Source organism: Hemitrygon akajei, chromosome 7 (assembly GCF_048418815.1).
Source record: "Hemitrygon akajei chromosome 7, sHemAka1.3, whole genome shotgun sequence".
Taxonomy (NCBI): Eukaryota; Metazoa; Chordata; class Chondrichthyes; order Myliobatiformes; family Dasyatidae; genus Hemitrygon; species Hemitrygon akajei.
The window spans coordinates 106,753,687-106,780,891 of record NC_133130.1 but is presented as its reverse complement, the minus strand read 5'-3'; the positions used below and the strand labels follow the sequence as shown (position 1 = coordinate 106,780,891).

At 39.9% G+C, this 27,205-nt stretch overlaps 1 protein-coding gene across 6 annotated transcripts in view; it reads left to right on the top strand.

The window, feature by feature from the left end:
- Positions 1–27,205, top strand: part of afdna (afadin, adherens junction formation factor a) — a 230,143-nt gene that overhangs the window by 35,986 nt on the left and 166,952 nt on the right. For all 6 annotated transcript variants that reach the window (XM_073051631.1, XM_073051634.1, XM_073051633.1 and 3 more), the window contains exon 2: positions 1,373–1,568. In XM_073051631.1, the coding sequence (XP_072907732.1) occupies positions 1,373–1,568 (196 nt within the window). The remainder of the gene's footprint in view (positions 1–1,372; positions 1,569–27,205) is intronic.

Below are 27,205 nucleotides of genomic sequence, written 5' to 3'. Positions count from 1 at the left end.
TGTACTCAATGACTTGGCCTCCCCAGCCATTTGTGGCAATGAATTCCACAGACTTACCATCCTCTGGTTAAAGAAATTCCTCCTCATCTCTCTTCTAAAGTAATGTCCCACTATTCTGAGACTTTGCTCTCTGGTCTAAGACTCCCACACTAGAGGAGACATTGCCTCCATGTCCAGTCTATCTAGGCCTTTCAATATTTGATAGATTTCAGTGTTATTCACCCCCCCCCCCCCGCCATACTGACACAGCCATCAGAGCCTTATACATTAACACTTTCATTCCTGGAATCATTCAAATGAACCTCCTTTGGACCCCCACCAGTGCCAACATATCCTTTCGTAGATAAGGGACCCAAAACTGCTCAATACTCCATGTACACCTAAAGTCCATCTGTGCATTAACATTTCCAAGATCATTGCCATTTATGCAATTTCAGTGCTGTTAATATTTGGCTTCCCAAAAAGCATTACCTCACCATTGTCTGGAATATATTCCATCTATTATCACTTCACTCAACTTTCCAACTGATGTGTCCCTCTGTATTCTTTCACAATTGTCATTGCAGTATCTACTACACAATTGTATGGTCAGCAAATTTACTGGTAAGTACACCTAAGCCAAGACATGATGTACATTTTGAATCGTAATTATCCAAGTTATGTACCGTATGTATCCTCACAAAATGAAGCATTCACTGCCTGTAGGTTATGCAGTTAGGAGCTTCAGATGAGACTCCAAATGCTGTAATCTGGAGAACAAACAATCTGCAGTATTCTGAGTTGGGTAGCACCTGTGGAAGGAAGGGAATTGTTGATATTTTAAGTTGAATCAGAGCAGAATGCATAGCCGAGATGGCCAGTATAAAGAGGAATGCTGAGAGAGGATCCAAAGTGATCAGTAGACTGGGGTGTAAGACAATAGGCAGGTTATGCTAATATATAGTAGCCTGTCCTGGTTCAGCCATGTAGATGATACAGCCAAGAAAGTGCACCAGCGCCTCTACTTCTATAGGACTAAATTTGCCATGCCCCATTGAAAACATGTCACTTAATACATCACGACTACAGAGTTGTGGACACAGTTCAACACATCATACAATGAGCCACCCCTCATAATTGGCATCAACACATTGCAGGAGTATCTTCGTAGATGAAGGGATGTAACTATAGAGTTTTAAATCCAGATTATTAAAAAGATATCAATGGACTTTAAATAAGTCAGTATTATTGCTTAATGTGATTTTGTTTTTAAGGGAAAGCATGAAAGAAAGGAGTTCTAATTTGCTCAATGTCTTTCTTTTATAATTTAATGCCTGGCTTTATACTTAAGATGTAATTTATATTTACTAATTTTTCATTTTTAATTTCCTAGGATTTGGAGTTCCATGGTGTGATGAGATTTTATTTTCAAGACAAAGTAGCTGGAAACTTTGCAACAAAGTGCATCAGGGTGTCCAGCACAGCCACAACACAAGATGTCATAGAAACTCTTGCAGAGAAATTCCGGCCAGACATGCGGATGTTGTCCTCACCTAGATACTCACTTTATGAAGTGCACGTTAGTGGTGGTAAGTTTCATAGAAGTTTTTCTAGATGTGCAGGTTCTTACCACATTAGAGTAGTTATGTCATGATTCTGGATTTGTTACTTTAAGATTTCTAAAGGACAGAGGCTTCAGTGTGTTTTGATGTTGCAGATACAGTTGTAAGAAAAAATTTCTGAACCTTTTGCAAATACTTGGTTTTCTGCATTACTTGTAAAAAGTGGTCTGATCTTCATCTTAGTCACAATAATAGATAAACACAATCTACCTAAACTAATAACTCACAAACAATTGTACCATTCATGCCTTTATTGAACATGTTTAATCATTCACAGTCCAGGCTGGAAAAAGTATGTAAAACCTTGTATTTAATATCTGGTTGAACTTTCTTTAGCAGCAATAACCTCCACCAAACATTACCTGTAGCTGCTGATCAGACTTGCACAACAATGAGGGGAAGTTTTGGACCATTCCTCCATACAAAACTGTTTCAGTTCATCAATATTTCTGGAATACCTTGCATGAACAGCCTTATCTCAGACAATAACGAGGTGGCCTACAGGGAAGAAAACCATCTCTCTGACACAGTGGTGTAAAGAAAACAACCTGTCCCTCAATGTCGCAAAAACAAAGGAGCTGTTGTGGATTACAGGAGGATTGGAGATGGGCTAATCCCTATTGACATCAATGGATCTGGGGATGAGAGGGTAAACAGCTTCAAGTTCCTCAGCATCCACATCACCGAGGAGTTCACGAGCTCTCTGCACACCAGCTGCCAGTTGTGTGGTGGAAAAAGACACAATAGTGCCTCTTGCACCTCAGACAGTTGAGGATGTTTGTTATGGGCCCCTGACTCCTAAGGAGTGTCTACATGGGCACAATTGAGAGCATCCTGATTGGCTGCATCACTGTCTGGTATGGAACTGTATCTCCTTTAATCGCAGTACTCTGCAGAGAGTGGTGCGGACAGCCCAGCGCATCTGTAGCTGTGAACTTCCCATGATTCAGGACATTTACAAGGACAGGTGTGTAAAAAGGGCCTGTAGGATCATTGGGAACCCAGGCCATCCCAACCACAAACTATTCCAGCTGCTAAAAATTGGGAAGTGGTACCGCAGCATTAAAGCCAGGACCAACAGGGTCTGGGACAGCTTCTTCTACCAGGCCATCAGACTGATGAGCTCACATTTATTTGAGTGTACTCTATATTACACTGACTGTTCTATTTATTATAAATTACTATGATTGCACATTTAGATGGAGACATAAAGATTTTTACCCATGTATGTGAAGGATGTAAGAAATAAAGTCAATTCATTTCTTCAGGTCACGTCACAGCATCAGAATTCATTAAGGTCTGAACTCTGACTTGGCTTGTTGAATGACCTAAACCCAAAAATCACCCTAACAAGCCACTCCAAAACATGAATTTCTTTTTAAATCATTGTTGTTTACTCTTGTGTTTCTGATCATTGTTGCATCATCCAACTTCTATTAAACTTCAGGTGACAGATCGCTACCCTGACATTCTCCTGTAAAAATATCTTGATACAATTTTGAATTCATTATTCTTTGAACAATTGCAAACTGTCCAGGCCCTGAGGCAGCAAAGCAGCCCCAAGCCATGACACTCCTTCCACCATGCTTCACACTGGGGTGAGATTTTGATGTTGGTGTGCAGTGCCCTTTATCCTTCAGACATAGTGGTGTGTGATTCTGCCTCTAAGTTCAAGTTTTGTCTCATCTGTCCATAGAACATTGTCTCTGAAAGGTTGTGGAACATCAGGTGGTCTTTTGCAAGCTTGTGCAGCAATGGGTTTTTTTTTGAAGAGTAGTGGTTTCAGTGTTTTTATTATAATGGGCACATGAACAGAGACTAGGAAGTTCTAGAAATTTCTGTAGGTCTTTTTCTTGTTGCAGGTTCTTTTCACCACCTTCAGCATTGCACGCTGTGCTTTTGGTGTGATCTTAGCATTGTGCCCATGCCTAGGGAGAGTAGCAGCAGTACTGAAGTTCCTCCATTTGCAGGCAGTTTCTCTTACTGTGAGCTGATGAACACTCAGGTCTTTAGAAATGCTTGTAACGTGCTGTAAGGTTTCACTGCTAATGTAATGGCTGCTCTGTAATGTTCCACTGATAAGTAATGGTTTCTCTGTAGCAGCAATGTTTGGGTTATGACTAGAGATAACGGGGCCTTTGAAACGTATGTTAGCCAATGAGTGGGATGTTCTTTCTTGTGGGTCTAGTAGAGATTTGGCTGTCTTTTGTCGGCGAGAGATGAAGAGGGAAGATGCACGTGGAGAGAACTGGTAGCAGGGGAAGTGCCGGAGGACTGGAGAATGGCAAATGTAGTTCCCTTGTTTAAAAAAGGTAATAGGGAGAAACCTGGGAACTATAGACCGGTGAATCTTATGTCGGTGGTATGCAAACTACTGGAAAGGATTCTTAAGGATAGGATCTACGAGCATTTGGAGAAGTACAGTCTTCTCATGGATAGTCAACATGGCTTTGTGAGGGAAAGATCATGCCTCACAAGCCTGATTGAGTTTTTTGAAGAGGTAACAAAAGAAATTGATGAGGGTAGGGCAGTGGATGTGGTCTACATGGACTTTAGCAAAGCATTTGACAAGGTCCCTCATGAGAGACTCATCCAGAAAGTCATGAGGCATGGGATAAGTGGAACCTTGGCTGTTTGGATAAAAAAATTGGCTTAAAGGAAGAAATCAGAGAGTAGTTATGGAAGGAAAGTATTCTGCCTGGAGGTCGGTGATTAGTGGAGTGCCACAGGGATCGGTCCTAGGACCCCTGCTATTTGTGATTTTTATAAATGACCTGGATGTAGAGGCAGAAGGATGGGCGAGTAAGTTTGCGGATGACACGAAGATTGGAGGAGTTGTGGATGGAGCTGTAGGTGGTCGAAGGTTACAAGAGGATATAGACAGACTGCAGAGTTGGGCAGAAAAATGGCAGATGGAGTTCAATCCGGACAAGTGTGAAGTGATGCATTTTGGAAGGACAAACCAGAAGACTGAGTACAGAATTAATGGTCAGTTACTTAAGAGTGTGGATGAACAAAGGGACCTTGGGGTTCAAATCCATACATCCCTCAAGGTCACTGCAGAGGTTGATAGGGTAGTTAAGAAGGCCTATAGGATACTAGGCTTCATTAACAGGGGGATTGAGTTCAAGAGTAGAGAGGTCATGTTGCAACTCTACAAATCTCTGGTGAGACCGCACTTAGAGTATTGTGTTCAATTCTGGTCACCTCATTATAGGAAGGATGCGGAAGCTATGGAGAGGGCGCAGAGGAGATTTACCAGGATGTTGCCTGGTTTGGAGAACAAGTCATATGAAGCAAGGTCAGCAGAGCTGGGACTTTTCTCTTTGGAGCGCCGAAGAATGAGAAGGGACTTGATTAGAGGTCTACAAGATTATGAGAGGCATAGATAGGGTGGATAGTCAGTACCTGTTTCCCAAGGCACCAATAGCAAACACCAGAGGGCATATGTACAAAATTAAAGGAGGGAAGTTTAGGGGAGACATCAGGGGTAAGTTTTTTACACAGAGGGTTGTGAGTGCCTGGAATGACTTGCCAGGGATGGTGGTGGAGGCTAAAACAGGGGTATTTAAGAGCCTCTTGGATAGACACATGGATGAAAGAAAAATTGAGGGTTATGGGGTAGTGTGGGTTTTGTACTTTTTTTTAAGGATTACATGGGTTGGCACAACATGGAGGGCTGAAGGGCTTGTACTGTGCTGTAGTGTTCTATGGTTCTGTGGTTCTATCTGCACATGGAGTAGACAGGGAGCGAGGGTCCGAAGATCAGCGACGCACGGAGGAGGTTGATGATGGACAAATGGCCTTATCAGTGAGCTCCAACATGCACATTTGACTTTTTCCTTAAAATTGGCCCTTTTTCTATTTATTTTCTTTATTAGCCATATATTCAGATTAAGAATACGGTCTGATATTTTGCGGTTCAGATTTGTAACCAGGCAGCACATCACGCAGCATCCACACAAACGAGATTTCTCAGTTTGGCGGGGCCAGAGGCCGTCTTCCCTTAGACGAACACATGCTGGCCAAACCTGGCTTGCCCAGCTCGTGTTTGTCTCGGGGAAACAGCCTTCGGCCCCGCCAAACTGGGAAATCACATTTGTATGGATGCTGTGTAATGTACCCCCAGTTACAAACCCACAATGCAAAATATCAGACAGTACACCATATGCAATTAAATGATTGAACTTTATGAATCTTAATCTGCATATAGGGTTAGTAATGAAAATTTTAAAAAGGACCCAACTCAAGTCAAAAGTTCACTTTGGAGCTCCCAGATCGCAGTCCACTCCTTCTGGTGGTCTACCAGCTGTCTTCATCTCTCCTCGACAAAAGACCGTGAAAAAACATCCTTCCAGATACACAAGACAAACATCAATCTCTGATTGGCTAACATGTATACAACAGTCCTTATCTCCAGCCATAACCCAAACATTGCTTCTACAGAGGAACCGTTACCTCAGCAGTGAACATTACAGAGAAGCCATTACATTAGCCTTAACAGTGAAACATTACACAAGCTTTTGTAGCTTTTTCTAGCTTCATGCGTCTCTACAATTCTTCCAGCGTCCTCTGAAAGTTTTTTTTTAAATTATTTATTTATTAAATTTTTAGAAAATTACAAAGAATAAATGTAATGATAAAATAGTAAGAGAGAAAAAGTAATATTAACCCTCCCCCCTCCCCTTAACCCTCCCCCCCCTTAACCCTTGTCTAAAGAAAGAAAGAAAAAGAAAGAAGAGAAAGATTGCCTGGATATCGGAGGATCCCCACATGCTCCATGGAGTTCAAAATAATTTTAATTTTTATTTTTACTTTCCCCAATTACTTTATAATTTTATCTTCAAAGGACCTATGTATTTAATCCTATCTTTTGTAGGTATGGGAGCCAAATTTTCAAAAATATATCATATTCATTTCTTAGATTGTATGTAATTTTTTCAAGTGGAATACAACTATATATTTCATTATTCCAATGATCCATAGCTAAATATAAATCAGATTTCCAAGTAACTGCGATAACTTTTTTGGCTACTGCCAATGCAATTTTTATAATTTTTTTCTGATATTCAATTTAAGTTTCGGTATTGTCCCTTCAATGTCTCCTAATAAAAATAATATTGGACTATGTGGGAGTTGTACTCCAGTAATTTGTTCCAATAAAGGTCTTAGATTTATCCAAAATGATTGAATTTTAAAACAAGACCAAGTAGAATGTAAAAAAGTACCAATTTCTTGATTACATCGAAAACATTGGTCAGACATATTTGAACTTATCTATTTATTTTCTGTGGTGTTATATATAATTGATGTAAAAAATTATATTGTACTAATCTAAGTGGAACATTTATTGTATTTATCATACTATCAGAACATAATCTTGACCAGCTTTTTCCATCAATTTTAATATTCAAATCAGATTCCCATTTTTGTCTTGATTTATGAATTCTTGATTTAATTGTCTGTTTTTGAATCAAATTGTACATACATGATATAAATTTTTTAATTTTTCCTTTTTGAATTAATATTTCTATTCCACTAGGTTTTGGCATCAACATTGTTTGACCCAGCTTTTCTCGTAAATAAGCCTTTAATTGAAAATAACAGAAAAGAGTGTTGTTTGATATTTTATATTTATTTTTTAATTGATCAAACGACATCAATATACCTCCTTCAAAACAATCACCTATATATTTAATCTCCTTTTGGAACCAATTATGTAAAAGTTTATTATTCATTGTAAAAGGAATATACCTATTTGAATTAAAGTTCTTTTTGCTAATAAAGATTTCTTTATCTCATCGTCCATATTTACCTTATTCCATAAATCTATCAAGTGTCTTAATATAGGAGATTCTTTTTTTTCCCGTATCCATTTGGGTTCCCATTTATATATAAAATCTTCTGGTATGTTTTCTCCGATCTTATCTAATTCTATTCTAATCCATGCCGCTTTTTCTTCATCAAAAAAAGACGCAATAAATCTAAGTTGATTTGCTTTATAATAATTCTTAAAATTTGGAAGTTGTAACCCTCCTAAATCAAATTTGCATGTCAGTTTTTCCAATGATATTCTTGACATCTTTCCTTTCCAAAGAAATTTCCTTACATATTTATTCAGTTCTTGAAAAAACTTCTGAGGCAATTGTATTGGTAAAGTTTGGAATAAATATTGCAATCTAGGAAATATATTCATTTTTACAGCATTAACTCTACCTATTAATGTTATTGGTAACATCATGCATTTATCAAGATCCTCTTATTTTTTTTTAATAATGGCAAATAATTTTGTTTATATAAATTTTTTTACATCATTATCAACTCTAATACCTAAATATTTTATCCCATTTATTGACCATCGAAATTGAGTTACTAATCGACATTGATTATAATTTCCTTTGGTAAGGGGTAAAATTTCACTTTTATCCCAATTTACTTTATACCCTGATACTTTCCCATATTCTTCCAATCTAAAAGATAGTCTTTGCAAAGATTGCAATGGGTTTGTTAAATAAATCAAAACATCATCAGCAAATAAATTAATCTTATATTCTTCTTGATTAACTCTAAAGCCCCAATGTCTGGATCTGTTCTAATTAATTCAGCTAATGGTTCTATTGCCAATACAAATAAAGCAGGTGATAATGGGCAGCCTTGTCTAGTTGACCTCGTTAAGCTAAATGGTGTTGAAATCTAACCATTTGTAACTACTTTAGCTTGAGGATTAGTATTTAAGGTTTTAATCCATTGTATAAAAAATTTTCCTAACTCATATTTTTCCAATATCTTAAATAAAAAATCCCATTCCAATCTATCAAATGCTTTTTCTGCATCCAAAGCAACTGCCACGCTCATTTTCTCTCTTTTTTGTACCAAATGAATTATACTAAGTAACCGAGTTATATTATCCATTGATTGTTTTTAATAAAACCTATTTGATCCATATGCATTAATTTTGGTAAATATTTCGATATTCTATTAGATAAAATTTTTGCTATTATTTTATAATCTGTATTCAATAAAGAAATAGGCCTATTTGATGTTGGTTTTAAAGGATCTCTATCTTTTTTTGGCAATACAGTTATAATCGCTGTTAAAAAAGATTGTGGAAGTTTATGCATTCTTTCCACTTGATATATTAATTCCATAAAAGGAGGAATTAATAAATCTTTAAATTTGTTAGAAAATTCAGGAGGAAAACCATCTTCTTCTGGGGATTTATTACTCTGAAGTGATCCTAAAGCTTCTTCAACCTCTTTTAATGTAAAGGACATATCTAATCCTTTCTGTTCTTCCAAATATAATTTTGGAAGGGTTATTTGTGATAAAAATTTATCTATCTCAGCAGTCTTATTTTGTGATTCTGATTGATATAGTTCAGAATAAAATTTTTTAAAAGTTTCATTAATTTCTAAAGGTTTATAAGTAACCTTATTTGCACTTGTTCTAATTGCATTTATTGTTTTAGAAGCCTGTTCTGTTTTCAGCTGCCAAGCAAGAATCTTATGTGATCTTTCACCTAATTCATAATATTTCTGTTCTCATAATTACTTCTTCTGTACGATATGTCTGGAGTGTATTATATTGTAATTTTTTATAAAACAAGTTGTCTTCGTTTTTTTCCTGTCATATATCTTTGAGATTCTTTTTCTAACTTTATGATATCTTTTTCCAATTGATCTATTTCTGTCATGTATTCCTTCTTAATTTTAGATGTATAACTTATAATCTGACTCCTTAAATATGCTTTCATCGCTTCCCATAATACAATTTTATCCTCAACTGAATGTAAATTTGTATCCCAAAAAAATTGAATCTGTTTTTTCATAAAATCACAAAAATCTTGAAGTTTTAATAAAATTGAATTAAATCTCCATCTATAGATCGATTCCTCCTTATCATTGTCATTATCAAGGGGGAATGATCTGACAGTATTCTTGCTTTATATTCCACACTTTTCACTCTATCCTGAATATTTTTTGATAATAAAAAAAAATTAATCCTTGAGTAAGTTTTATGTCTATTTGAATAAAATGAATAGTCTCTTTCTCTTGGATTAATTTTTCTCCATAAATCAATCAGATTTAAATCTTTCATTAATGATAAAGTTAGTTTTATTACTTTTGATTTTGTAGCAACTTTAGTTGACCTATCCAAAACTGGATCTAAACAAAAATTAAAGTCTCCACCTATTAATATTTTATCATGTGCATCAGCCAAGTTCAAAAAAACTTCTTGTATGAATTTTGCATCATTTTCATTTGGTGCATAAATGTTCATAAGAGTCCATAATTCTGAAAAAATTTGACAATGTATAATCACATATCTCCTCACAGAATCAATTACTGCATTTTGTATTTTAATTGGTAAAGTTTTATTAACCAAAATTGCAACTGCTCTCGATTTTGAATTAAATGAAGCTGCAATGACATTTCCAACCCAATCTCTCTTTAATTTCTTATGTTCTGTTTCTGTTAAATGTGTTTCTTGTATAAAAGCTATATCTCCTTTCATTTTATTAATATATGTTAAAACTCTTTTTCTTTTCACAGTTCCATTAAATCCATTAACATTAAAACTTAAAAAATTAAGTAAATTAATCATTCATAATACCTTGGGAACTCTTTAAAATTCTCCATGTTGCTATGTGTCTCTCCCCAACCATCCAGGCAAAAAAGAAGAAAAATAGAAGAAAGGTAACTAATATATAAGAAAAAAAACAAAAACAAAATACCCCCCCCACTAATGTTGCGAATAAAAAGAAACACAACATTACCCCCCCCCCCCCCCCCGCATTTTATGGGTCATGACAATCGCCATGATTGTACACGTGAAACTCTCAGCCATCAATCAGGAGCTCCTCCAGCTCCCCCGCAAAAAAAAAGAAAAAAAATATATTAGTGAAGAAAAAGGAAAAGAAAATAATTAATGTCTCTACTCCCAATTAATACTCCTCAACTATTTTTTTTTCTTCTTATTCCTTATAAATGTCCGTCAAGTCCAACCTTATTTCAGTCTTCATCATTAGTCCACTTCATTTCTATAATTCTTTACCCCTCCTCGTGGATATCAGGTAGTTCTTGTACAAATTTCTCCGCTTTCCGGTAGTCAACAAAAAATCTTCTTTCTTCGTTATCCAGGAAAATTATCAGTTTTGCTGGGTAGCTCAATAAAAATTTATAGCCCTTTTCCCATAAAGATTTTTTCACTGGATTAAATTCCTTCCGCCTCTTCAGAAGATCGTAACTTATGTCTGGATAAAAAAAAACTCTTTTCCCATCTATCATCAATGGCCCATTTCTCTTTTTAGCACCTTGAGTAGCTGCCTTCAAGATCATTTCTTTATCTTGGTACCTTAAGCATTTTATCAAAATTGATCTTGGATTTTGATCTTGTTGAGGTTTTGGTCTTAAAGCTCTGTGTGCTCTTTCAATTTCAATTACTTGACTTCCTTCTTTCATTTCCAAAATTTTCGGAATCCATTCTTGGAAGAATTTTATTGGATTTTCTCCCTCTGTACCTTCTATAAGACCAACAATTTTAATATTATTTCGTCTATTAGAATTTTCAAGCGCATCTATTTTTTCCAACATCCGTTTTCTTTCTGTTGTCCAGGCAAGGTTATTGTCTTCTATCTTATCTATTCTTTCAGTGTTTTCTTCCATTTTTACTTCCATCTCTTTAACTTTATTATCCATCTTCTTTTGTTTTTCCACCACATTATCGAGTGTAATCTGCATCCTTCTTCTATCTGTTCTTATAGCTTTTAATTCATTCATCATATATATCAAGATATCTCTTATGTCTCCTTTAATCTCCTCCTTTTCCTCCTCTTCTTCATCTGTGTTTCCCAAAGAATCTGATTCCACTTCCGATTCACTTCCAGCCGTAGTTGGGATTTGTAGTTTTGTTAATATCTGTTCATGCATACTTGTTTCTTCGCACATGCGTTGTTCTTGCCGTTTCTTCTTAGAGACCGCTGACATTGCCGCAACTTCCTGTCCCGAACCATCAGAAGTGCCATGCACTTCTCCGGGAGGAGATCCAACTTGAGTACGAGGCTTCGCTGAAACAGTTAGGCCTTTTTCCCCGCCGACTTGCGCAGTTTTCGAAGTAGTAGCTTTCTTCTGTTTCGGTTTAGGAGCCATATCTAAAAATAATCCTGAGTTGCTTATAAATAGTTACTAGTAGGTATTTGTTAATTCTTCTTCACTTAAACCCTATTTCATTACTTTTTACGAGGGAGCTGGATTCCCAACGTCTCGACCCTACGTCATCACGTGATGCCCCCTCCTCTGAAAGTTGTTTTGATTGAGACATAATACACGTGGCCAGATCTTTCTTGAAGAGCAGGCTCTGTCAGTAACCTGATTTTTGTCTTCTTTTTTTTATCGGGCAGCGTACCCCTACAACCCACACCTCCACCCTTATCTCATTGATTTGCACACCTGACTCAAAATAGCTTTTGTAGAAGGCATTACCACAGAGGTTCACATAATTTTTTGAACTTAAACTGTGATTGTTTAAATGGTGTACTCAAGTATTGATGAGAAATGCTATTGTGTTATGTATTATTGTGATGTGTATTATTAGATGAAGATCAGACCACATCTTGAGTAATTCATGCAAAAAGCCAGGTTCACAAAGGGTTCACAACCTTTTCCTTGCAACTGTATATTGTTATCTATGCCCCTTATCATTTAACTCTTCTACAGCACATCTGTGACAGATGGTGAGTAGGACGCTGTCTCTGACGTAGATCTGATTGCGAGCTGGGTTGCAAGTTTCTCATTTAAGGAGGGAATTTCTCTATGTATTTGCTCAGTTTCAGTGGCTATTGGGGGAAAATAATACTAATTTTTATGTTACATATTTTGCTGCCTGGATGTTATTTGCAAAGACAGGATTTATTACCAATTGCTTAACGGTTCTTGAGAAGGCAATGGTGAGATGCAGTCTTAGTGAGTTTCATGATCTCCAGATTCAGTGATATATTTCCAAAATAGGATGGTGTGACTTGGAAAGGAAGCCACATGTGACGGTGATGTTCCTAAGTACCTATTGCCTCTAGTTAGTGATTAAGTTTTAGGAGCTGCTGTTGGAGTAGTCTGGACAAGTAACTCATAAATTTTTTACTTGGTGCATATCAGAGCTTCTGTATGGTTAGGGTGGTTTATGGAGTGCCTAAGAATTGGGCACCTTTGCCCAAGATCATGCTAACACATACAATAAACTGGAGGAACTCAGCAGGCCCTTCGTCAGGTCTCGGCCCGAAACGTTGACTGCTCATTTCCACAGATGCTGCCCGACCTGCTGAGTTCCTCCAGCTTATTGTATGTGTTGATTTGACCATAGCATCTGCAGTGTACTTTGTGTTCCCAAGATCATGTTGTTGCTTTAGAATTGATGGTGCATTCATGTAGGGAGGGGAGCTTGTTATTATCTGCCTGATTTACTTGCAGATGGTGGAAAGGTCTCATGCAGTGTCAGGAGATGAGGCAATCACCCTTTAAGATACTAGTCTGAATTGCTCTTGTATGTGTGGTATTGATGTAGCTTAATTTTGTGTTAGTGGTAATCCAAATTGTATTAATGGTGGGGTTTTTTAAAGTGGTAATTACATTGAATGTCAAGATCTGCTTGTTGAACTGTCTTGGAGATTGCTGGTCACATTTGTAATCAAAATGCTACTTGCCACTTACCAATCACACCCTTGAACGTTGTTGAGGTCCTGTTGCACACTTGCATAGCTTAATGAATACTGAAGAGTTGAGAATAGATTTGAACATTGTCCAATCATCAGTGAATTACTTCTGACCTATAGTACCAGTAAAGTTATTGAACAGCTGAAAATTTAGGCTTAGGATACTGCAAAAAGGAATTCCTTTGGAAATGTCCTGGGACCAGTATGATTGACCTCATACAACAACCACCATTTTCCTTTGCGAGAGGTACAACTCCAACCACTGATTTTTTTTTTATTTTAAGAGACCCATTGACTCCGGTTTTATTGAGGTGTCTTATTTTCATTTTGAGTTGGTGTGGAGCAGGTCCTTTTGGCTCTTTGATCCATGCCACCTAGCAAGGAACACATGTACTTGCTTGCAGAGGACTCTGGAATTGAACTCTGAACTCTGACACCTCAAGCTGTAATTGCATTGCGCTAACCACTACACTACTGTGGTGCCCCCAACACTATTAAATTCTCCAATCTGAATGATGTTGAGGCTTGTCACTTCACTTACCTCTTGGTTCCCATTAGTTTTCTTTCCTCTTGGACCATTTCTGTGTACAGTTCTCGGTTTACTTCAGATCAAATCTGTGATGAGATTTGGAATTGTGTAGTCCTGGCAAAATCCAAACTTTTGCTGAGTAACTTATTAGGATGCAGTATTATTTTATTGCATTGCTAGCAACTTTTGTTACTTTGAAAGTAGACTGATACGGAATGCTTAAAAGAAATGCATCTTTTAAGAAGTTCAGGTACAGGTGGCCCCTGTTTTTCGAACGTTCGCTTTACGACAGCTCACTGTTACGAAAGACCTACATTAGTACCTGTTTTCGCTAACCAAAGTGGATTTTTGCTTTTACGATAAAAAGATGCCTGCTTTGAGTCCTGACGAAGGGTCTGGGCCCGAAATGTCGACAGTGCTTCTCCCTATAGATGCTGCCTGGTCTGCTGTGTTCCACCAGCATTTTGTGTGTGTTGCCCGCTTTATACGTGTGTTTACTCTTCTGAGTAGTTCGTCTGCATTGGTCCTCACTTGACACTCAGCTCTCACCAGTGGTTCCTCGTAGCTGTTTGCATGCAACAGTGGCCACACCCTGGGCAATGGCTTCAACTGGCCGGCAAAACCTGGTGAGAGTAGCCGATGACCTCAAACCCTCGGTGAGTTAGGGCTTGTCTACCTACGCATGTGAAGACTGAATTCGGCGGACTACGCGAAGGAGACCACCACTTGGCGGTCCAACGAGTAGAAAGGTGGACCCAGCAAAGCATTGTGGAGCGCAGTCAGGGCACAGTGAGACACGTAGGACACTGCTATCCATCCACTGCATCCCGACTTATCTCCAGCTGTCTCGACTCCGTCTTGTAACTGGATACAGATAGGTCGAGACGAAAGAGTGAGGCTAACGATTTGCGCAACTCTCCCTCACTTTAATCCAAGTCAAGTGCAAGTCACGACTCCAAACCAATTCCGCTAAAAAACTTCAAGTCCTGTGGCAATGGGCGAGTGGCGAAGCAGCAGGTGTGGATACACTGGAAGCTGTAGTCACAAACCTGCACACAGGCGGCCCAGGGCATTGAGTCATTCTCCGCTGGAATGAAGCAGCAGTGGAGCTCGGCAGCCCCCTGGGTGTCTGAGCAGTCCTCTTTAGGAATCGCTCTGCTCACCTCCATGGAGGAAGGGGCTAGAAAAGGTGAGCTTTCAGGGCCCGGATTGGCCTCACCAATCACCTCCGGATCCACAGTCACAAACCCTCCACCTGACAGAAGTCGTGGTCGTCTTCGACTCCGAAGGACGAACAACAACAACACCCTGAGGAAGACTACCATGACCGGAAGCCTTGTGCGGGCAGTTGTGTGCGCATGCGTAGGCATGTATGTGCTAATTATTTTTTCTCCAATTCGATTTTGGCTTGCTGTCTTCCTGATTTTGATAAGTGAAACTGCACCGTACGTACAATGTTTCTACTTTATATAGGTTGTATATCATTCCTGCTTTGACTATTGTTACGTATCCTGTGACTGGATCACTTACCAGCAAAGATAGAGAGGTCCACTGAAGTCTGATGGTACCATTTTTAAACGTTTTTATTTATAAAGGGGCACAAAAGGAAGGTTAATACAAACATTCAGATACCATAAGTCATCAATACTCAATCTAAAGCGCAGATATAGTAATGATCAATCAGAAATAAGCTCTATCGTTGTCTAGGGGATAATATCTTGGCCATTTGGAAAAATATAACAGTCATTCAAAAGTCGGCAGGCTTCAGCCTTTTGGGAACTGCTGAGTTTCCCGTGTTGGAGAGAGAGAGAGAGAGAGATTGGTGAGAAAAGGAACACTTGCCCAGGTCCTTACGAAGCAAAGCTATGGAATCAGGAGAGCAGGCTTTCCTGTTGTTAGTTCAAAGCGATTGTCCGTGATTCCAGCCACAGACTCCCGATTCGGAATCTAATGCACGTGGCTTCCTTCAAAATGGCTTCCCGCTACGACGGGATCGCTATCGTGTCTCCTTGGTGCGCCTAAAGGGGTCGTCCCCCCCAGACCCTCCTTTATACTTCCTCACGGGATCGCAGGTGTCAGTCTCTCTTTCAACCAGCCCACTTTGCCCGAGGGCTTTACACGTGGTCTTCATGAGACAGTAGTCAGGGTCGCTTTATTCTGCATCCCAGTGGAACGTGGTATTCAGCACGTCTCCCTCTCTCTCCCATTTCCTGTGGCTATTCAGCACGTCTCTCTCTCTCTTGGGTCATTGACCCCCCCTTCACTAGGGCTCTTGCGATTCTCGCAAAGGAGGGGGCTGGTATAACACTATATGTTTGTGTTATTTTAGGTTTTGTGTGTTATTTGGTATGATTTGGTAGGTTATTTTTTGGGTCTGGGAACGCTCAAAAATGTTCCCATATAAATTAATGGTAATTGCTTCTTCACTTTACGACATTTCGGCTTACAAACGGTTTCATAGGAACGCTCTACTTTAGGATTGCGCGGGAAACCTGTACTCTGAATTAACTTTGAACAATGTTCAAGATACCTGATTAGTCTCCTGTTAAAATGCAAGTACTTCTCAACCTATCTTTCATCAAACATGCATTGCCAATTCACTCAACTTTAAAAATAGCAATAGAATAAAAATAATGGTTCCAATTTGAATGAGTGTACAGGGTGTCTTGAGGTGAGGTTGTTAATCCTAGAAAATTAAAATCCTAGTTACCCCCTGGAAGAATGAAGATTTTGCAAGATTCTCTCGTTTTTGGAATTTGGCAGACCATTTGAGATAATTGCAAGCTATTTGTGAATTATGAAATTGTGTGAAGATATGAATATTTGGAACATGTTGCAAGAACAATTGAGTAAGCTGTATTTGCCTTTCATAATTGAGAAATAACTATTAGGCTTGGTCACTACTTATTTGTAAAATAGTGCTCCTTTTCCACTAAACTACCGTAGATTCCGGATTTTAAGCCGCTACTTTTTTCCCACATTTTGAACAGCTTTGAACTCTGCGGCCTTTAATACGGAGCGGCTAATGCATTATTTTTTTTCATGCCGCCAAAAACATTTTGCCTCGTAACAGTAGACCAATAAAATTGATGAGTAGTTCACAGAGGTCCAATGAAATTGTACGATAAATCAAGCGCACTTTCACAATTAAATTATTGTAAATCAGTCATTTGTACTCACCCTCATCAACATGGAAAACACTCGAAGAAAAGCATTGTGCTGCCTTTATGGCAGTTATTTAGTTTATAATATTTTCGCTTAGTAATTCATTTGTTAGTTAAAGTTAGAAGTGTTTTAACTATATTCGTTTTCTGTACGACATCGCGGGATGCTATGACGTCACACCCGGTTTCGCCGCGTCTTGTGGGAAAAATGCCGGTTTGCGATAAACGGGAAGGAGGGGGGCGAGTGGCGGAGCCAAAACGCTGCTTTTAAGTTAAAGGCTATCAATAACTTTTCCTGGTAGGCTGCAGTATATATATTTTTTACCAGTCATTAGGAGATATTGGAATGTTGTTCAGTAAAGAAGTATACGCAACGTATATTTAAAAGTAGCCGCGTTACAGGCACGGTTCGAAAAAAGCATTTGCAATATGTATTTGTTTATGTTACCATATGGATTTAATTAAAAGTTAAAAAATCCTCACGTGTAATATCTTTCTGTGTAAATATCTCATATTACAACGTGGGCCACCTGCGGCCGAAAATCCGGTGCGGCCTGTACAAGTAAAAAATTGATTTTATTTCTAAAATTAGAGCCAGCGGCTTTTAATCAGGTGCGCTCTGTAGTCCGGAATCTACGGTAACCCCCTCTTACTCTCCCTTTCCAATTTCCTTCACTTTTTCCTTCTGTTTCTTTGTCTCTATTATCTTATTGTCTGTCTGCCCTTCTTGCTCAGTGTACCTCTCCCCTTTTGAAACCCAGAAGAGATCTTGGGGAATACAGAATATAAAAGTTCAGAAGTTTTCCAATTAAATTTTCAGTTAAATACTAGTTAAACCTGTCAATGAAATCAGGAGAGCTTTACTTGAGAAGCAAGGAAGACCGGGGGAGATGCAGCGATATGCATTTGAAACCCACCATGGCAGTTAGAGAATGTAACTTCAAATCTGCAATTAACAATAAAAACAGATTGATATGAAAACTTCTTTGTTCACCGTTGTCTTTTAGATGTAGGAATCAAGCATCTCTTTACCCATATGCAATTTCGATCCACCTATCCGGTTGACTTAACTCACTCAGTTCAGGTGCAGTTAAGGATTGTCCACAAGCTTTGAATGAATTAACTATTCTCTATTTTGTTTTTAGCTTTGCAAACTTTAACTTACATTCTCTGTATTCTCCTTTCCAAGTTTTCTAGTTGTGAATCAATTTTTTGCATTATTTCCCGACATCTTTGAATCCTCTCAGAACCTTCTCCTTTCAGCTGTCAGCCAGCAAATGAGATTTTGGAGATTATGTGGATCAAAGTGGTCATTGAAAAAGTTAAGGTCGGTTTCCAAGATAAGGTCCAATTCTTCCTGTTCACTTGGAAAGGCAGACTGATTAGGAGGAGTCAACATGGTATTGTGCAGTTGAGATCATGTTTCACAAATCTGAGTATTTTGAGGAAAATTAAAAGGCAGAATGGTGGACTTCAATAAGGCTTTTGATAAAGTCCTACATGGTAGACAGGCCTACCATAAGCAAGATTTGCTGCCAAACTGGATTTACTATAGTCCTGATGAAGGATCTCTGTCCAGAATGTCAACTGCTTATTCCTTTCCATAGCTGCTGCTTGACCTGTGTCGAGATCTTCCAACATTTTGAATGTGTAACACTATTTCTAGCATCTGCAGAATTTCATAATATCATTCAGAAGGCATGTGGTAGTGGTGAATGGGTGTTTTTTCTGTTTGAATATCCGATACACGGAGTGGTTCTGGAACCTTTGTCGCTTGCAGTATATAAAATGATCTGGATGAAAATGTAGGTGTCTGATTAAATTTGTAGACTGGAAAGAAAGTTGTCTAAAGATCAGCTAGAAAGTTGGGCAGAATAGTGATAAATGTAATTTAATTAGGAGAAGTGTGAGTGCTCTTTTGGACAATCAGTTTATGGTAGGACATAAAGTGTATTGAATGGCACACTAGACGGAGGAGAGTGGTGGTTTCTGACTCCTCCCTCCCTTTCTTGACTACCAGCACTCTCCTCCGTCTAGCGGAATTAGTTTTTACTCTCAATAATTTCTCCTTTGGCTCCTCCCACTTCCTCCAAACCAATGGTGTAGCCATGGGCACCCGTACGGGTCCCAGTTATGCCTGCCTTTTTGTTGGCTTTGTGGAACAGTCCATGTTCCAAGTCTATACGAGTATCCACACCCCACCCCCCTTTCCTTCTCTGCATCGACATCTGCATTGGTTCCTGCACGCATGCTGAACTCGTTGACTTCATTAACTTTGCCTCAAACTTTTACCCTGCCCTCAAATTTACCTGGTCCATTTCCGACACCTCCCTCCCCTTTTTTGATCTTTCTGTCTCCATCTCTGGAGATGGCTTATCTGCTGATATCTACTATAAGCCTCCAGACTCTCACAGCTACCTCGACTATTACTCTTCCCACCCTGTCTCTTGCAAAAATGCTATCCCCTTCTCACAATTCCTCCGTCTCTGCCGCATCTGCTCTCAGGATGAGGCTTTTCATTCCAGGACGAAGGAGATGTCTTCCTTTTTTAAACAAAGGGGCTTCCCTTCTTCCACCATCAACTAACTTTGCTCTCAAATGCATCTCTCCCATTTCCCACACATCTGCCTTCACCCCATCCGCCCGCCACCCCACTTGGGATAGGGTTCCCCTTGTCCTCACCTACCACCCCACCAGCCTCCAGGTCCAACGTATAATTCTCCGTAACTTCCGCCACCTCCAATGGGATCCCACTACCAAGCACATCTTTCCCTTCCCCCCCCCCTTCTGCTTTCCGCAGGGGTCCACTCATTCCCCCCCATCCCTTTCCACCGATCTCCCTCCTGGCACTTATCCTGTAAGCGGAACAAGTGCTACACCTGCCCTTACACTTCCTCCCTCACCACCATTCAGGGCCCCAGACAGTCCTTCCAGGTGAGCCGACACTTCACCTGTGAGTCGGCTGGTGTGGTATACTGTGTCCGGTGATCCCGGTGTGGCCTTTTATATATTGGTGAGACCCGACGCAGACTGGGAGACCGTTTCGCTGAACACCTACGCTCGGTCCGCCAGAGAAAGCAGGATCTCCCAGTGGCCACACATTTTAATTCCACGTCCCATTCCCATTCTGATATGTCTATCCATGGCCGCCTCTACTGTCAAAATTAATCCAAGCTCAGGTTGGAGGAACAACACCTTTTATACCGGCTGGGTAGCCTCCAATCTGATAGCATGAACATTGACCTCTAATTTCCGTTAATGCCTCTCCTCCCCTTCTTACCCCATCCCTGACATATTTAGTTGTTTGTTTTTTTTCTCTCTCTCTGCCCATCAATCTGCCTGTTCTCCACCTCCCTCTGGTGCTTCCCCCTCCCCCTTTCTCCCGAGGCCTCCCGTCCCATGATCCTTTCCCTTCTCCAGCTCTGTATCACTTTTGCCAATCACCTTTCCAGCTCTTAGCTTCATCCTACCCCCTCCGGTCTTCTATCATTTCGCATTTCCCCCTCCCCCCCACTACTTTCAAATCTCTTACTATCTTTCCTTTCAGATAGTCCTGACGAAGGGTCTCGGCCCGAAATGCCGACAGTGCTTCTCCTTATAGATGTTGCCTGGCCTGCTGTGTTCCACCAGCATTTTGTGTGTGTTGTTTAAATTTCCAGCATCTGCAGATTTCCTCGTGTTTGTTCTACAACAATTCTAGGACAATGTTCTGTGGACAGGTCAGTCCGTCACCTGAAGTTTAGTAGAAGTTGGATAATGCAACAAGACAATGATCCAAAAGACAAGAGTAAATTAAAAACAGACTAGTTTAAAAAATAGAAAAGTTGTGTTTTGGACTGGCTGAGTCAAAGTCCTGACCATAATCCTATAGAAGTGTGGAAAGACCTGAAGCAAGCAATCTATGCAAGGAAGCTCACTGACATTCCAGAGTTGAAACAGTTTTGTAAGGTGGGATCGCCTAAAATTCCTCCAAGCTGATGTGCAACATTGATCAACAGTTGCCAGTAACATTTGATTGAAGTTATTGCTGTACAATGTGGTCACATGTCACTGAAAGCAAAGCTTCATGTACTTATTCCAGCAAATTCATGTTATTCATCATTTTTCTCAATAAGTAAATGAACAAGTATACTGTTTTTACTTTGCATGTTTTAATTGGGTTCTCTTTGTCTAGTTTTAGGATTTGTGTGAAGATCTGATCACATTTTAGGTCATACTTATGTAGAAACAGAAAATTCTACAAACTTTCCAGCACCACTGTACTTGTGCATGTTATCCATTTGGGCTGACGGACACTGATTCAAAATGCAGTGACTTTTTTGATAGTTGTTTTTGACTTTATGCAGGAAGGCAGTGAAGGTAATCCATTCTTGAAGGTGTCTGTGCTTATTTTGTTCATTTACAGTTGATCAAAATACATGACAGTGATAAATTCTTCTGTTAATAACTATTAGGAATTAAAGCAGTTTTATAATACTGTACAAGAATGGTAGTATTCTGATTTTTTTTGTATTTCATTTAAATACATAATTTGTTACTTGTTTTGTCTTTTTTAGTTATCTTTTAACTATTTCCATGTAACTTCAAACTAATTAGGTTAGGGTTAGGCCAAAATGTGCTGTTCATGGTGTCCGAATTAAAGGGAATACATTGTGTTTTGTGTCAGTCTTCACTGGAAGTCAGTAGCTATATCCCAGATATTCAAGAATGTCTGGTGGCAGAATAGTAGTAGTTGCTATTACTAAGGAGAAAGTGCTTGGAAAGCTGAAAGATCCAAAGGTGAATAAGTACCCAGGTTCTGAAAGAGATAGCAGAAGAGAGGCATTAGTAATGATCACTAGATTCTGGAATGGTTCTGGATGACTGCAAAATTGCAAATGTCACTCCACGCTTTAAGAAGAGAGGGAGGCAGAATAAGGAAATCATACGCCAGTTAGCCCCACTTCATGGTTGGGAAGATGTTTGAGTTTACTAAGGATGAGGTGCTGGGGTTGGGGTACATGGAGACACATGATAAAATAGGCTGAAGTCAGCATGGCTTCCTAAAGGATAAATCTTGCCTGTCAAATCTTTGGAATTCTTTGAGGGGATGACAGGCAGGATAGACAAAGAGTCAGTTGATGTTGTTTCCTTTAATTTTCAGAAGGCCTTTGACAAGATGCTGGTCAGTGGTGTAGTGGCATGTACACTGAATTTCAAGGGAAGTGGCCCGGGTTTGAATCCAGCCGGTTCTTTGTACACTTTCCATTCGTGTTGGTCTCATTTAAAAAAAGACAGACAAAAATGCTAAAAAAGTAGCAAGGTTGCTGCCTGATGTGCTGCAAAGTGCAGAAAGGAACAATAACAACATTGACAAATTAAGAGGCCATAGTTTTGCAGGGAAGATACTAGTGCAGAATGAGAATAACGATGGCCTTTTTCTGGTTGGTTGCCTGTGACTAATGATGTTCCACAGGAGTCTCTGTTAAGTTTGCATTTTTTCTTGCTATATGTCAATGATGTAGATGTGAAATGATAACCAAGTTTGCGGATGTTACAAAGGTAGGTGGAGGGGCAGGTAGTGTGAGGAAGCTGGGATTCTGCAGAAGAACTTGGACAGATGAGAAGAATGGGCAAAGTGGCAGATGGAATACAGTGTAGGGAAGTGTATGGTCATGAACTTTGGTAGAAGCAATAAAGACATGGACTATTTTCTAAATGGGGAGAATATTCAGAAATCTGAGGTGCAAGGGACTTGGGAGTTCTCATGCAGGATTCCCTAAATGTTATCTTGCAGGTTGAGTTGGTATTGAGGAAGGCAAATACAATATTCGTGTTATTTATAGAAGATTAGAATATAAAAGCAAAAATGCATGCTGAGGCTTTATAAGGCATTGGTCAGAGTGCAGTATTTTGGGCCCCTTAACTAAGAGAAGATGTGCCGGCATTGAAGAAGGTCCGGGAAGGTTCATGAGTATGATCCCGGGAATGAAAGGGTTAAAGTATAAGAATTGTTTGATTCTGGGCCTGTACTTGCTGGAGTTTAGAACAGTGAGGGGGGGGGAATCTCATTGAAACCCATCAAATATCGAAAGGTCTAGATCATATATGTCAAACTCAAGGCCCGCGGGCCAAATCCGGCCCGCGGTGGAATTATCTTTGGCCCACGAGATAATATCTAATTACTATTAAAGCTGGCCCCAGTAATTGAAGCGCCTATGGCGTATGATATGGCTAATGCTGAGTTTATTCAGGTACCAGGTTTTCAGGGTTTTTAGTGTTTATTCGATTTCCCTGGTTTATTTCCTGAATATCATTAATGAATACATTTTTTTTCTATTAGAGCTGGCCTGCCGGTATATTGCATGCACCACTAATACTACAAATCCCACAATGCACTGCCAGTGCATTGCTCACGCTTGCCTTACTCTCTCATCAGCATCCTTATGGCACTAGTCACGTGTGGTCAACTTTCAGCTATCCCTCACCCCAAAAATGGCTGAACGAAAGGTTGACCTTGAAAACAGGGGTTTTCAAGGCAGGTGGGAGGCAGAGTATATGTTCGCAGATATAAAGGGCAAACCTGTTTGTCTTGTGTGCGGAGACGGTGTGGCTGTAATTAAAGAATATAACGTAAGACGACACTATGAAACGAAACACCACAACAAATACAAGCATCTGGACAAGAAACAGAAGCTCCAGAAGGTAGAAGAGTTGAAAAGAAGTCTGGCGTCACAGCAGGCTATGTTCACAAAAGCCAAAACACAAAGTGAGGCTGCTGTAAAGGCTAGTTTTATTGTGGCAGCAGAGATCGCTAAATCAGCCCGGCCCTTTACCGAGGGAGAATTTGTTAAAAACTGCATGATGAAAGTTTGCGACGTCGTGTGCCCAGATAAAAGGCAAGCATTTTCAAATGTGAGCCTGAGCAGAAACACCGTTGCTGACCGTGTACGTGAGCTTGCCACCAATCTACAACAACAGCTGGTGGGGAAGGGAAGAGATTTCATCGCATATTCCCTTGCTGTGGATGAGAGCAGGGACACTTCTGATACTGCCCAATTGTCAATTTTCATTCGTGGAGTGGTCTCAAGTCTGTGTGTAACAGAGGAACTTTTGGGATTAAGATCAATGCATGGCACAACTACTGGAAAAGATCTCTTTGAAGAGGTATCCAGATGTGTAAATATAATGAGGCTGCCTTGGGATAAACTTGTGGGACTGACGACAGATGGAGCGCCCGCGATGTGCGGTCAAAAGAGTGGATTGGTGGGCAGGATCCGGGAGAAGATGCGGGAGGAAAACGGCGCAGGTGAGCTGACAGCTTATCACTGCATCATACACCAGGAATCGTTGTGTGGCAAAGTCTTGAAAATGGAACATATAATGAGCACCATAACACGAGCAGTTAACTTCATAAGAGCCAAAGGTTTGAATCACCGCGAGTTCAAGTCGTTTCTGGAGGATCCGAATATAATGATTTGCCCTATCACACAGAGGTGCGATGGTTAAGCCAAGGAAAAGTGCTGAAAAGATGTTTCGAGTTGCGTGAGGAGATCTGTCAGTTCATAGAAAGCAAAGGGAAAGACACAACAGAGCTCCGGGATAAAAAGTTGCTTTGTGAAATGGCGTTTCTGTGTGACATCATGAGCCATCTCAATGCGCTCAACCTGCAGCTTCAGGGGCGGGGTCGTGTGATCACAGACATGTACGCTGCAGTGAGGGCTTTTAAAACCAAGCTGCGCCTGTGGGAGACGCAGATGCAGCAAGAAAACTTGAGCCATTTTCCGTGTTGCCAAACTATGAAAGAGCAGGTTTCTACCGCAGTGTTCCCACGTGCAAAGTTTGCTGAAAAACTTAGCATATTTGGTGCCGACTTCACACGGCGATTTGCCGACTTTGAAGCCCAAAAAAGCAGGTTTGAACTGCTCAGTAATCCATTTGCAGCTGACGTGGAAAGCGCACCAACCAGCATACAAATGGAGCTGATTGAACTCCAATGTAGTGACACACTCAAGGCAAAGTATGACTCGGTGGGCGCTGCACAGTTTCTACGTTTCATTCCCGACACAATGCCCCAGCTGCGTACCCAAGCTGCTCAAATGCTCTCTATGTTTGGCAGCACATATCTGTGTGAACAACTGTTCTCTTTGATGAAGATAAACAAAGCATCACACAGGAGTCGTCTTTCTGATGAACACCTTCACTCAATTCTGAGGATTTCCTCAGCTCAGAGCCTGACTCCAAACATGAGATGCCAAGTATCTGGCTTAGACTAGTGTGAATCACAGAGTGTTGGCCTGTGGAAAAATGTTTTCATTAGAAATTACTCCGGAAAAGCTGCAGATAAAGCCATAAGAAATAAATGCAACTGATTTTTTATTTATTTAATGTTCAATGTTGTTTTTGTAGGCAATAACCTAAGCTTTGTTAGTTCCAGGTTAATATGTGTAATAAATTCATTTCAGTAAGTTTTGCAATAAACGCTGAACCAGTCCGGCCCTCGACTTGTACCGATTTTTTAATTTTGGCCCACTGTGTATTTGAGTTTGACACCCCTGGTCTAGATAGAGTGAATAGACATGGAGAGAATGGTTTCCTATAGTTTTGGGAGTCTAGGGTCAGGACAAAACCTCAGAATAGAAGGATGTCCTTTTAGAACAAATGAGTAATTTCTTTAGCCAGAGGCTGGTAAATCTGGAGACCAAGTCATTTGGTATATTTAAAGTGGTTGTTCATGAGTTCTTTAAGGGTGCCAAAGGTTATGGAGAGAAGGAAGGAAAATGGGGTTGAGAGGGATAATAATCAGCCATGATTGAATGGCGAAGCAGACTCTGGGCTGATGGCCTAATTCTGCTTCTATATCATATGGTCTTAAGTGCTGCATCTGCCCCTAAACAGCCTTCCAGGTTAGGTGGTACTTACCTGTAAAACAGTTGGGGTCATTTATTACCTCTTGTTGTCTTAGTGTGGCCTCCTACATTGGTTTGATTTGGTTTATTATTGTCACAGATGCAAGAATACAATACAAAATTTGTCTTCAGTTTATGTCAATATAGATCAAATAATTTCAGTGTTTTGAGGGACAGTAAGATAAAACAATAGCAATGCAAAATAAAGTGTAAGAGCTACAGAGAAAGTGCCGTGCAAATAAACAAAGTGCAAGATCATAACTTGTAGATTGAGGTCAAGAGTCCGTCTTATTGTATAAGAGATCTGTTTACAAGTCTGATAACAGTGGAATAGAAACTGGCTTTGTTTCTAGTACATGGTATCTCGCTTTTGTATTTTTTGTCTGATGGGCGGGGTAGAAGAGAGAATGTCTGGGTTGGGTGAGGTATTTGATTATGCTGGCATAATGCAGTGAGAAGTATGGAGGAGAGCCTAGTTTCCGTGATGTGGTGAGCTGTATCCAGAACTCTGAAGTTTCTTGTGATCACATGCAGAGCAGTTGCCATACTGAGCTGTTAAATATTCTAGATAGGTGCTTTCTGTGCTGCATCACTAAAAATTGGTAAGGGTCAACAGGGATATGCCAAATTTCTTTAGTCTCCTGAGGAAGTGGAGGCAATGGTGAGCTTTCTTGGCCATGACGTAGTGGTTGAACCTGGACAGGCTATTGGTGATGCTAATTGATAGGAACTTGAAGCTCTCAACCTCTACACAATTGATGTAGATAGGAGCATGTCCACTGCCCCCCTTCCTGAGGTCAATGACCAGTTCTTTTGTTTTACTAAATTTGATGGAAAGGTTGTCATGACAGCATGCCACTAAGTTCTGCCTCCTTCTGGTACTCGGTTATTTGAGATATAGTCCACTATGATGGTATCAACTATACACTTGTCTATGGAGTCAGAGACATGAGTGTACAGGGAATAGAGTAGTGGGCTAAGGATGCAACCTTGTAGAGCATCAGTGTTCAGAATAATCGTGGATGAGATGTGCTGCCTATCCTTACTGATTGTGGTCTGTTGGTCAGGAAGTCAAGGGTCCAGTTGTAGAGGGAGGCTCTGACTCCCAGAGTCCAGAGTTTGGTGATGAGTTCGTTTGGAACTACTGTATTGATTGCGGAACTGTGGTTAATAAACGGTAGTGGGATGTAGGTGTCTTCATTATTCAGATATTCCAGTGTTAAGTGTATGGACAGAGCTGGTGTTCATTGTAGACCTGTTTAGTGGTAGGTAAGTTTTAGTGCGTCAGGGTTGTCAGGCAGACTGGAGTTGACAGATGC